The sequence below is a fragment of the Babylonia areolata genome, chromosome 5, assembly GCF_041734735.1.
Source record: "Babylonia areolata isolate BAREFJ2019XMU chromosome 5, ASM4173473v1, whole genome shotgun sequence".
Taxonomy (NCBI): Eukaryota; Metazoa; Mollusca; class Gastropoda; order Neogastropoda; family Buccinidae; genus Babylonia; species Babylonia areolata.
Window position 1 is genome coordinate 43,130,381 of NC_134880.1, and position 13,612 is coordinate 43,143,992.

General features: G+C 39.3%; 1 protein-coding gene across 3 annotated transcripts in view; it reads left to right on the top strand.

The window, feature by feature from the left end:
* Window positions 1-2,133: 2,133 nt before the first annotated feature.
* Window positions 2,134-13,612, top strand: part of LOC143282083 (elongator complex protein 1-like) — a 64,051-nt gene continuing 52,572 nt past the window's right edge. For 2 of the 3 annotated variants that reach the window (XM_076587550.1, XM_076587552.1), the window contains exons 1-8: window positions 2,146-2,259; window positions 3,678-3,842; window positions 5,315-5,467; window positions 6,288-6,369; window positions 7,381-7,461; window positions 8,171-8,256; window positions 9,500-9,690; window positions 11,544-11,667. In XM_076587550.1, the coding sequence (XP_076443665.1) occupies window positions 3,693-3,842; window positions 5,315-5,467; window positions 6,288-6,369; window positions 7,381-7,461; window positions 8,171-8,256; window positions 9,500-9,690; window positions 11,544-11,667 (867 nt within the window). In that variant the 5' untranslated portion in view covers window positions 2,146-2,259; window positions 3,678-3,692. Of the gene's footprint in view, window positions 2,260-3,677; window positions 3,843-5,314; window positions 5,468-6,287; window positions 6,370-7,380; window positions 7,462-8,170; window positions 8,257-9,499; window positions 9,691-11,543; window positions 11,668-13,612 lie in introns of all 3 variants that reach the window. The other variant, XM_076587551.1, reaches the window with a different exon arrangement.

A 13,612-nucleotide genomic window follows, 5' to 3' on the forward strand; every position in this document is an offset into this window, starting at 1 on the left:
CTCTGTCTTCCTCCTCCACTCTGTCTTCCTTTTCCACTCTGTCTTCCCCTTCCACTGTGTCTTCCTCCTCCACTCTGTCTTCCTCCTCCACTCTGTCTTCCCCTTCCACTGTGTCTTCCTCCTCCACTTTGTCTTCCTCCTCCACTCTGTCTTCCTCCTCCACTTTGTCTTCCCCTTCCACTCTGTCTTCCCCTTCCACTCTGTCTTCCTCCTCCACTCTGTCTTCCCCTTCCACTGTGTCTTCTTCTTCCACTCTGTCTTCCTCTTCCACTTCTCTTTCAGGTGGATGAAGTGATTGCACCTGTTGAGTATAAACACTTTGTCACCGACGGCGTTCAAGTGTGTGCTTGCCCTATTATTGTAGAGTTAATCATGCTTCCAACGGAAAAGTGCATGTTTCCACCTTATTATTATGTCAGTGTAGTTCCAGTAAATTGTACACCTTTATATTTCTCAATAGTCTGTCATCAGTTATACACAATGTACCTGCTTCATAGAACACACATATATAATGACTGTTAATTTGCTCCTTTACCTTCTCTTTGCCTTTTTGTTCTTCCTCTTGACGACCAACATCAGTATGCTGATGAAAATTGTTTCGTGGGAGGTTGCTGTTGGACACCATTTAACTGGGCTGCCGAGGGATGTGCTATTAGTTGATAGGGGAGATGGGGCGCTGTCCACTGGTGCGTTCGCACAGTCTCCAGCTAGGCCAATGCGGCCACTGTAGTGGTCTCCGGGAATACACCCGAATGGCACAGATCTTGCCTCCAACTTACCGGTGGACAAACAAGAACAACAACAAACAAACAAACCTTTCTCTCACCACTCTTCTTTCTCGTTCCTTCCAAACCCACCGACATATATCATTCTGATAATCTGATATGCATGTTTATTTTGATGGATATTTTCATTGAAACTGTTGTACTGTAAAGTGCTCAGAGCTAAATCGTTAGATTTTGATTAGATGCTAATAAACAAACTTATTATCATTATCAATTCCTATTTCTCATGCAGAAGCTATGTCAATCAAAGAAATCATACCAATTGTATGCCGGGTTATGAATTTTCAAAATCTTGATCAGATTAATGAATAGACATACTATGATCTGTGGAGGAACAGGAATCTGTTGTTTCAATGATTGTTGGAATGGCTGGCTGATGAAAGCACAGTTGAAAGGTGTTTCTTTTGGAAAGGCTTTTTTTTTTTTTTAAACTGTTTCTTGTCTTTAGAGATAAACTGATCAGTAATAATAATAATAATAATAATAATAATAATAATAATAATAATAATAATAATGGATACTTATATAGCACACTATCCAGAAATCTGCTCTAGGTGCTTTACATAAACGCTTTTGTTAACATAAAACATTACATCAATGTTACATACACACACCAAAATGTGACTACACACACACACACACACACACACACACACACACACACACACACACACACACACACACACACGATGCATACATACATTTTAACATACATGTGTATCGAACAGCTACCCTAACACATACGCACACTTAGGCAGGCACAAACTTGCATAAACACACGCACACACAATACACATTCATATACATGCATATAGTTATGTACAAAAAGTCGTGTTTTTCATTCAGTGTAGGCTAACACTGTGTGTGTGTGTGTGTGTGTGTGTGTGTGTGTGTGTGTGTGTGTGTGTGTGTGTGTGTGTGTGTGTGTGTGTGTGTGTGTGTGTGTGTGTGTGTGTGTGTGTGTGTGTGTGTGTGTGTGTGTGTGTGTGCGCGCGCGCGTGTGCGCGTATGTGTGTGTTTACCCGTTTTTCTAAAGTCATTCAGAGCCGTGGCCTATTTAGATTTAGGTAGATTATTATCATTATTAACATTGTTATTGTCAAGTTGTTATGATTTGTTTCTCAAAAAATAGACTATACATACAAACACACACATATACATAACAATCATGTTGATGTCTTTATGATTTCATTTGTTTAATGAAGCGTAGACCCTATTCAAGTCGTGGAGACTGGGGGAAAAACCGCACCAGTGTATATCTTTGTTACCCAAAAATACAGAGGTTTGTCTTGTATCTTTTTTCATCTTATTGCCGGTAGAAGTGAAGGGAGACCACTTTTACTGATTTAAGAATCCACTTCCGGTGATCAACACATGCATGCGTGTTTGTCTCTGTCATCGTTTAGCCTGTAAGCACTGCAAATGTTATAGTTTTTTTTGTTTTGACTTATATTCATAACCACGAGGAGAAAACGTGAGTCCGTCTGGTGACCTCCTTTTCACACTACAGTCTGTTATGAAATTGTGTGTTTACATTATTCAAATATAAATGATTGGACCATATGAAATTCTGCTGACATCAATTGGTATTTATTGATAATTATATATATATATATATATATATATATATATATATATATATAGAGAGAGAGAGAGAGAGAGAGAGAGAACCCAAAACAACAACTGTTGGCATAGCTGCGAAAAAAGCTCCTATGTCCTCGTTAAAACAATCTGCCAAGGAATTGTTCAGCGACGGAGACGGAGGTGGAAACAGTTAAAAAAAAGAAAAGAAGAAAAAAAAAAAAGATGAAACAACTTTTGTTTAGTTTTAACTTTATTCATACATGAATACTTACTCAGTTACTGAGACTTAGAAGTTAGATGGGTTGTATGAGCTGAAGCAGTATTAAACTATTATCCACAACTAGCACTAGTTATTGACACTGTGAAGCAATTTTGTTATAAACATCATTGATTGTTTATAATCAGATTCATAAAAGGATTAAAAGTAAGTTTTATTAAGAATAATAATATACATTTAAAAAGCATGTTAACTCTTTTGTGCACTGTATCATCTGAATAATTTGGGCATTATTAGTCATTCTAATCTTTGACATAGATTATAATATATATATATTTCCAATATGCGTAGTCAGTTTGTGAAGATGTAACTTATTATTATTATTGTTAGTTTGTTGTTCACTTCTTGTTGTTGACATGTAGTTGTAATTGTATTATGTCCTTTTTATCCCTTATTTTCTCCTAAAACTTTTAAATCGATGCATGCTGTTACAGTATGAATCTTATTTGAACGCATGTCTATGTGCGCGCGTGTGTGCGTGTGTGTGTGCATGTGTGCATGCGTGCGTGGGTGCGCACGCATGTGTGCGTGTATGTATTACTGTGTGTCACTGTGTGTGTGTGTGTGTGTGTTACTGTGTGTCACTGTGTGTGTGAGTGTGTGTGTGTGTGTGTGACTGTGTGTGTGTGTGTCACTGTGTGTCACTGTGTGTGTGTGTGTGTGTGCGTATGTGATTCGGACATGTGTGTATACACATGCATACAAATATAATGATGTGTGTGCGAGCGTGTGTGTCTGTGTGCGTGCATGTGTGGGTGTAGGTGTGTGTGCATTTCATCTGTGCATGCTTTAATGCTTGGTTTTAATTACGTAGAAGATATTTGGTCCAGTTCACTGTTTTAGGGTGACTATTTTGTTCACATGGAATGGTTTTTGGAGGTTTTTGGAGATTTTTTACATGTGGTTGTGATTTTTGTGTAGAGTTTTTATTTTTGTTATATATTACACGTGTAATGTGCCTTGAACATTACCGTATTTTAATGAAAGGCGCAAAAAAATAAAATATTATTATTATTATCATAAATTGCCAGTGAAAGAGAGGAATCATGCGGAACCTCAAGTTGATAGAAGCCTGCCATACCCTTCCACTGCCAGAACTAAGTGAGAGTCATGACATCAGTGTCGACCCAGATACCGGCCATGTCATCCTCGTCACAGCTTCCATGATTTTGGTATTAGATCCACATTCACAACAGGTATAATATCTTATTATTTATTGTAAGGCTTGTTGGTGTTGATTGGTGGTGGTGGCAGTATGTCACTATGTGTGTCAGTGTGTGTTTCGCTTGATCAGTGCTTGGTTTATGTATAATTTATTTAAAAAAGAACCAACTATATGATACATGTGTATTATGGAAATATTTCTTTCTTTTAACATGGTTAATCCTTTTACTACATGTTTACAAGACCCTCACTGTGCAATATTTCTCTGCTTAGTTCTGTTTTTTTTTCTGGACTTAGTTAAAAGAAATTATAACACTAGGGCTACCTTAGTGAAATATGTGTGTCTGAAAAGTAGCGGAATAACTGAGACACTTAACTGCCAATACAGTGTCACTGAGAGTCTGGGTTTCAATCCTGGTATCGTACATTCTTACCAAGTTTTACTGGAAAATCAAAATAAGCATCTGTCATTAAGATTAGATGATAAAGTTAACTAATGTCCTGTGAGTAGCTCGCAGTTGGTGCACTGGCAAATTCTGTAGAAGAAATCCAGTCTGAAGTCTGATAGGTACACAGATCATATGCTCATGCACACAAAGCCTGATTAATTTGTTGGGTTATGCTGCTAGTCAGGCATCTGCCGAGCAGATGTGGAGTAGTATCATGGATTTGTCAGACAGCAGTGATGCCTCTTTGAGAAATATACACAATGAGAAATACAGCACGTACCAGTAGTTAGAATATATACACAGTAAGAAATACAGCTGGAAATATTAAATTGGTAATACCTGTAGCTGTTTTGGATGTTTGTAGTAGTGTATGGCTTCTTTGTTACTGTTATTATTATCATTATTACTACTGCTACTACATGTACTATTATGAGCATTTACGCCTAATCTTGAAAATAAGCCCGAGGCGTTTACAAATACAACATATATGTAAATATCAAAAAGGAAAATTGAACACAAGATACCAAATATCATAAAAACTTATTCATCCCACCCCCACATCCACCCACAATACACACAAGCACACACACACACACACACACACACACACACACACACACACACACACACACACACCACACACACACGAGTCATAGCACACAATCGTAAATAGTACACAATCAAAAATACAACCAAGAAATTTATCCCCAAATTCATAACTCTCACTCTCAGTCATGATTTGTACAGACAGAACTCTGTGCTGTTGCTGTGTCAGTAGTTTCAGTCATAAAAATATAGTCCTTCAAGTAGTTTGTGATTTCTCACAATTTTTCAGCTAAGAAAAGATTCAATCCTCTACTTTTGATAAGTTAGTTTGACAGTCCTTTCTATATTATTTCATTTTACATCTTTCTGCTGATGTGATTTAGACACATTGGGGAAAATGGTAATTTTATGAATCATGGCACTTGTGGTTGTATGTATGTGGTACACATCCATCATCTAAACATACGTATATATACATGTTCTGTATGCAGTAAATTTCTTTCAAACAGATTGTACGCAGCAGGTCGTTACTGAGCGATGCTGCCATCCCAACAGAAGGTGAAGGTCATGTCATAGGGGTGCAGTATCTGCCGGATCAGGGTGGCGCCTGTTTCGCAACCAGTAACGGAAACCTCACGATGTGGACCCTTAATGTTGATGAGGTGAGGAGCGTGATACTTGCACGCACACTTTAAGAATAATTATATTTATAACCCATGCCCTGTTTTTCTGCACCCATTTCTATGCTTTGATTTATGTTTATTTATATAATTTAAATGATTCAAAAGAGGGCGCTGTTCAAGGATGCGAATGGGAGGTAATCGACTTAGGGAGGTTGTTAGCCGCACCTCTTGTCTTCATGTGCTGTTGTATGCCATTAAGCTTTATTGCATATGTCTTGTTTCATGTGAGGTGCTTAGAGCCCATTGTATGGTGAGTTTGCACCATATAAGTACGAAGCATTATTGTGTTGATGATGACGCTTATCTTGTTACGTGTGTGCAGTTTGATTGTATATATGTTATCATGTTGATGATGACGCTCATCGTATAACCTGTGTGCAGTTTGAGTGTAGATATATATATATATCATGTTAATGATGACACTCATCGAATAACCTGTATGCAGTTTGAGTGTATATATATTATCATGTTGATGATGATACTCATCGTATAACCTGTGTGCAGTTTGAGTGTATATATATTATCATGTTGATGGTGACGCTCTTCATGTAACATGTGGGCAGTTTGAGTGTATATATATTATCATGTTGATGATGATACTCATCGTATAACCTGTGTGCAGTTTGAGTGTATATATATTATCATGTTGATGGTGACGCTCTTCATGTAACATGTGGGCAGTTTGAGTGTATATATATTATCATGTTGATGGTGACGCTCTTCATGTAACATGTGGGCAGTTTGAGTGTATATATATTATCATGTTGATGGTGACGCTCTTCATGTAACATGTGGGCAGTTTGAGTGTATGGGGAGTGTGGACAGCGGACTGACAGCCATGCAGTGGAGTCCTGACCAAGAGCTGGTGGTCCTGACCACAGGCAAGTCTCCCTCTTTCTTTTCTCTACACTTCATAAATACACATCTGTCTGTGTCTGTGCATGTGCACATGCTTGTCTGTACATGTGTGTTTAACCCATTCAACGCAGAGGAGTCTGCTGAGGCTGTGAACTCCTCCAACTCTGCCATATTGAGGCAGAAAAACAAAGAAAATAATGCTGAAATGGACCTGGTTTTCCTTCAAATTGACATGCGGGGACACAGCTGGAAATACTGTATAAGTTAGTTCGCTTTGTTTGCATATATGTAGGAGCAGGACCACCGTTTTAATGAAACAAATTTTGATGCCAGGGCAAGGCTCAACACAGTGTTGAATGAGTTAAGTATAAATTACATCTGCTTTCAACACTGGAGGCTGCATTCATATTTTGACCACACTTATATGCTTTATCTGTTTGTCTCTCTGCATTTCTTTTGAATGATAATATATGTTACATCAGGTAGCAAGATGATGGCAGTTCTAAAGATGAATATGTGCCTAACTGTATGAAGCATGTGTAGTATGGATCAAAGAAAAAAACCAAGACAAAACAGATGTCAAACCCCATAATCCATGTCATTGGTAATGTGAAACAAAGAATAGTCGTTGTGTAGGCTTATAGTTAAAAAGGTTAAAGATCCCATAGTCTTGTACGGCCATCAGGGCAGTGAATTGATATCCACTGTGTGGCATAGGAAGACAGGACCCAGTCCTCTCCTGTCACAAATGGGAGATATCCGTCTGCTGACTTATGTTGTTGTATCATGTATATCATCGTGCTGACTTACGTTGTTGTATCATGTATATCATGTGGAGCGGAGATATTGAAATAAAGTGCTGATTTATGTTGTTGTATCATGTGCAGTGGAGATATTAAAATAAAGTGCTGATTTATGTTATTGTATCATGTGCAGTGGAGATATTAAAATAAAGTGCTGATTTATGTTATTGTATCATGTGCAGTGGAGATATTAAAATAAAGTGCTGATTTATGTTGTTGTATGATGTGCAGGTGCAGAGACAGTGCTGCTGATGACTCGAGAGTTCGATCCCATCACAGAGATACCCTTGCACACCTCAGAGTTTGGAGAAGGTGAACGACTGCTTTCGGACTTGTCTAGAAATAACTGTGATATTTTGAAAACAGTCAGCTCAGTCTGTGTGCTGACCGTGTTACATGAACTTGATTTTGGTGTCATATACTGTACTATGTCAAACTGATGCAAACCAGGCCTTTCTGTTTGCTCCTCTCGGTTAAAAGTTTTCATGAAACTCCCTAATATTCATCTGTCTTGAAATGACTGTGATGTTTTGAAAACAATTACAGCATAATATTTATCTTCTTGATTTTGTCAGTTTTTGTGATCATGTGTATGCATGCATGCACAGACCTGTGCCTGCATTTCAAAACATGCCTTCCCTGCCAGCACCTTGATCAAAGAACTGTTTCCCACTGGACCGTGACACAACACACCACAGCTATAGCAAAGCAGTGTTATACTGCATATGAACATAGCAAAAGACAAGACAGAAAATTCCAGAAAAGAACATAAAAAGTGTTCTTTCTTTTGAATTTTTTAGGTTAAAAACAGGACCATTCCAAAACAAAGAAGGATACCAAAAGAAGTATCGGTAGCAGAACATGAGCATTGTCTGAGACAGACAAAATGTAGAAAGAACAAACGTAGAAAGGAAAACTCATACTGATGGCACTTTGCCTTGTTTGTAAATTTTATTACTCATACTCAGTTTGTGTCTCCACTTGTCTGATGGTGGTGTGTGTGGTTTGTTGTTTTTTTCAGGAGAGTTTGTCACAGTTGGTTGGGGAAAGAAGGAGACGCAGTTTCACGGTTCTGAAGGCAAACAGGCTGCACGCAAACAAAAAGAGGTGTGTTTCTGTACAAACACATGCGTGATGCACATACGCATGTATACACACACACACACACACACACACACTTGCACTCACACATTCATGCACACACACATGCACATATGCAACTCTCACACACAGTCAAGTGAAAAGTGGTAAACTGAAGAATAAGAGTTGTTTTTTTTAATTGATTCCCCCCAAAATATAGATGTGGACACATACACACTTCATTTTTATAGATATTTATAGATGTGGACTCATATACAACCCAGAACAAACACAAATATTCGTTCCCACTTTTTTGTGACATTTAGAAGAAAGCAAGTAAAAGTAATGATGTAATGTCGAGAAGGAAAGTGTGTCGTTCAACTTTGTGTTTGCAGGTTCTTGTGATTCCATATCTGGAATATTGAAAAAAAAGAAAGAAAAAAAAGTGGAAAATGTAGAATTAAATTGAATTATGAAAAACAAGAACAGAATCTGAAAAAGCATATGGACATTAATGTGAGAGGAACACTTTTTCTTTTTTCATTAGAAAAAAAAATTGGAGCACTTTGATGTAAAAAAAAAAGAAAAACAGAAGAAGAAAAAAGGAAACAAGTGTAAAAGGTTATTGCTTCAAAGTGTAAGGTGTTAGATTATTTTGCAAAATGGCAGTTTTTGTTTATGTGTTTTTGTTTATTTGTCTACTTATGTATGAATTTTTTTTAAGCATATGTTTTATTTAAATATCATTATCATGTCATAATCATCATCATCATCTTGATGGTCATCCTGTTTATTCATAAGAACAGAAAGGAGTCTGTGCTGTGGAGACTGCATGTGGGGCACACTTTTTTTTACTCATTCTTACTTGTTGAAGGGGGAAGAGGCCCCTTGATGTATTCCCAGTGATGAGCCTCTCACCGTGAAACACGTGCTCCTTGACTGTTGGGATCTGCATGACGTTAGACACAGACATTTCACGGTGGTTTCTTTGAAGACCTTGTTTCGTGATGTCCCTCCGTGGGCGCTGATGGACGTCTTAAAAGAAGTGAACATTTTTAACCAGATTTGAAGGTTTTAAACTATGGAAGCTTTTTTTTTTAAACTTTGGAGTGGAAAGTTTGAAGTGGTGACTCGTTTTAATTGTTTGTTTTTTTACCCTTGTAGTAGTTAGTAACGCGGCGATAGCCTTGAGATGGCCTTAGTGGTCGGCGAGGCTCTAAGCACCATAATTTCATTTCATTTCTTTGTATATTTATCTTTCTGTGACCAGGATGTGCAAGGCACAATTTCCTGGGATGACAGAAAGCCGCGGATCCGTTGGCGTGGCGACGGCCAGTACTTTGCGGTCAGTAGCATCCACCCAGACAGCGGAGCCAGATACATACGTGTGTGGTCACGGGAGGGGGCGCTGCAGTCAACCTCTGAGCCAATCAACAGGCTGGGACAGGCACTCTTCTGGAAGTTAGTTTGCAGAGTGTTGAAATTCATTTGCAGTTCCGTTAGTGTTTTGTGATTTTTTTTCAAGGAAAATCATCAGGCTGTTACACTCACTACATTTTTTTTCCATTGGAAGTCAAGAGGCTGTTACTTCTGCTATGGTTTTTTTCCACTGGAAGTTATCAGGCTGTTACTTCTGCTACCATTTTCTTTTTACTGGAAATTATCAATCTTTTACACATACTACTTTTTTTTCCACTGGAGGTTAACAGACTGTTATATTTTCTACCTTTTTTTCCACTGGAAGTCATCAGCATTTACTTTTGATACATTTTTTTTCCATTGGAAGTCATCAGGATTTACTTTTGATACATTTTTTCCCATTGGAAGGCATCAGGCTGTTACTTTAACTACAACCCAGATGCATGGGTTTGGGGTACCATGGCAGAGTCGGTCAGGAGTTGGACTTCTGATCCACTGTTCACCAGTGATGAGGGTTTGAGGCCCCATACCAGCCTGGTGTCGTGTCCTTGGGAAAGGCACTTTCCTCCGATTTTCCTCCCACCGCCCAGGTTTTAAAGGGTACCTGACCAGTTGGGGAGGGTTGAAACAGCAGAAGGAGAAGATTGGGTCCCGCCTTCCTTGGCTGAGCCCCGTACACTGTGGATGAGATGAATTCTCTGCTCCGATGGCTGTAAATGGCTATGGGATCTTTAACCTGTGTAGGGTTTTCAGTGGTCCTGGGTAACCTAAATGGCACAGGTCTGTTTAGGGTTTTCAGTGGTCCTGTGCAACTTAAATGGCATGGGTCTGTATAGGGTTTTCAGTGGTCCTTTGTAACCTAAATGGCACAGGTCTGTGTAGGGTTTTCAGTGGTCCTTTGTAACCTAAATGGCACAGGTCTGTGTAGGGTTTTCAGTGGTCCTTTGTAACCTAAATGGCACAGGTCTGTGTAGGGTTTTCAGTGGTCCTTTGTAACTCAAATGGCACAGGTCTGTGTAGGGTTTTCAGTGGTCCTTTGTAACCTAAATGGCACAGGTCTGTATAGGATTTTCAGTGGTCCTTTGTAACCTAAATGGCACAGGTCTGTGTAGGGTTTTCAGTGGTCCTTTGTAACTCAAAAGGCACAGGTCTGTGTAGGGTTTTCAGTGGTCCTTTGCAACCTAAAAGGCACAGGTCTGTATAGGGTTTTCAGTGGTCCTTTGTAACCTAAAATGCACAGGTCTGTGTAGGGTTTTCAGTGGTCCATGGTAGGATAGAATGGTGGTGCAAGTCATGTTGCTACATTATGCTGTTTGTTGCTGTAGATGGTTACTAATGATGCAGAAGCCTCTTGGGTGAAATGTCTCCATGACAGCTTAGTCTTGGGGAGGTTTTTACCTGATAAATCCTACACAGAGGGAAACAGCGATCACTTGGGGAGACAGTTTTTCCCACACAGAGTAAAACGGCTGTCACTCACTCTGATGTCTATACAGGTTGTGTATCACATGTGCAGAACCAGGAAGATGTGTTGTAATGTCTTTACTGATTGTCTGTACTGAACAACACTAACAGCTGCATGGATAAGTTAATAAATTAATCATGCTCATTATGTCTGACATCCTCATAAAGTGGATTGTGTTTTAAATGGTTCACATCCACCATTTCATGGACGATTTCCCTGACAAAACATTCCACCACTAAGTCCTTGTTTAAACTGCATGTAACAGTCACTGTTTACTTCTACTTTTTTTTTTTTTTTTTTTTTTTTTTGCAAAACAGATACAGAAAACCAGTCTTTGTGGTCTGCCTAATTGTTTTCAGCTGTCAGCAAGAATTGATTTCATTTGATGTGGTAGCCTTCTGGAATAACAATCCAGTTTCATTGGTTTCAGACCAACTGGGGCGCTGATTGCATCCACACAGCAGAAACCGAACAAGCATGATGTGGTATTCTTCGAGAAGAACGGTTTACAACATGGTGAATTCACCTTAGCGACAGGCAAGGAAGAATTTAAAGTGAGTAGTAGGGCAGTGTGGAATTTTCATTGTGAAGTTTTGTTTACTTTCTGTGTCTCTCTTTCTTAGTCTTGCAATGTTGACTGATAATTACCACTGATGAGAGTATTCTGTATAACACGTTTCTGTTTTTGCATTTTGCCGATTTTTTTGTGTTTGTTTTACTATATTTCAGTGTTAAGACTCTTTTTTTTTCCAGTTATACAGCCCCTGGATCATTGGGGCAAGCTTCTCAGGATGACAGAATCAGTCACACTCATCCAGGCATTGACAGTCTTTGTTACTCTCACCATACTGTAAATGAGCATGTTTAGGCTTGTGTGCAAATGCTTCTGAAGGAACTTGAGCATTTTTGTGTTTCTGCTTGACTTGGTAAGAATGATGAAATATCGTAATTTCCAGCCTGTGAGACATAACTTATGAACTTGAATCTGACCCCAGCATCTGATTGGCTGGATTTGACCTATGTGTGTCTGGAAAATAAATTCTGACGGCCATTTGGTGCCACTTCCCACAGCAAACTCAATATTTGACAACAAACCTGATCACAGAAAACACACACAATGACACTGAACAGTCACATTTACATGCTTCAGTCCTATCATTTTTTTAATGCAAGATTGATGATGTTCACCACTGTTCCAAATTGAAACCAAATCACATGTATCCTCAAAATTTCAGCGAACATGTATAATGAGTAACAATACCGATTCGCCCTTTAACCATGTAAAAAGAGCGGCATCTAAGTCGTTGGTAGAAAAGAGAAATAACAAAAGTGAATCAGTGGCCATCAGATCTTTTTAAACATGCAAAGCAAAATGACGGCTTGGACAGGAATCAGGGCTGGAGGACTGGATTCTGCTTTCATCAGCGTATAGACTGGGGCTTGACATTAGTACAGATTCAACTGAAGGTTTCAGAATGGTAGAGAGTGCTCCAGCTGATGAAAAAGCAGATGAAAACAACACACATTCCACTCAAGTTTCCAAAGATGACATCACAACTCAGAAAACAGCATCAAGGGTTAACAGAGCCACTCGGCACCTTTCAGTATGGAGGACTTTACTTTTCAGGATTTTCAATGGATGCGGCTTATGGAATGTGTGCGCCTCATGTGTGTTCAAAATAAATCTTTTCTTCACCCTATGTGTTGCATGGCCTTACAGACCAGAAATGACAGTGCAGTTTTCAGAGAAACACTCTTTTGTGTATGGCCTTAGGCTGTGAATGACGGAATAGTTAGCACAGAAACACTTTGTTGTGTATGGTCGTACACTACAGGCTAGAAAGGACAGTATAGTTTTCACAGAAACACTTTGTGTGGCCGTATAGACCAGAAGTTTCAGTATAGTTTTCACAGAAACACTTTGTTGTATATGACCTTATAGAACAGAAGTTTCAGTACAGTTTTCACAAAAACACTTTGTTTTGTGTGGTCTTATAGACTGGAAAGGTTGGAACAGCTTTAGAAACACTCTGTTGTGCATCACTTTATAGGGCGGGATTGAGGGACCAGTTTTCACAGGAGCACCGTGCTGTGCATCACTTTATAGGCCGGGATTGAGGGACCAGTTTTCACAGGAGCACCGTGTTGTGCATCACTTTATAGGCCGGGATTGAGGGACCAGTTTTCACAGGGGCACCATGTTGTGCATCACTTTATAGGCCGGGATTGAGGGACCAGTTTTCACAGGGGCACCATGTTGTGCATCACTTTATAGGCTGGGATTGAGGGACCACTTTTTTTTCTTTTCTTTTTTTGCTGGCTCATCATCTGCACCGTTTCAGTGGCATTACTCCCACGCCACTCATTTAGATTCCCTCATACACGGCCACACCCGAGTTCGTTTGAACAGTTCCAGTGTTGGCAGTCCACAGGGAACCATCAGTGTATCAATGTAGGTAGCCAGAAGGCCACACATCAGAGGAGACCCTGCACTGCTAC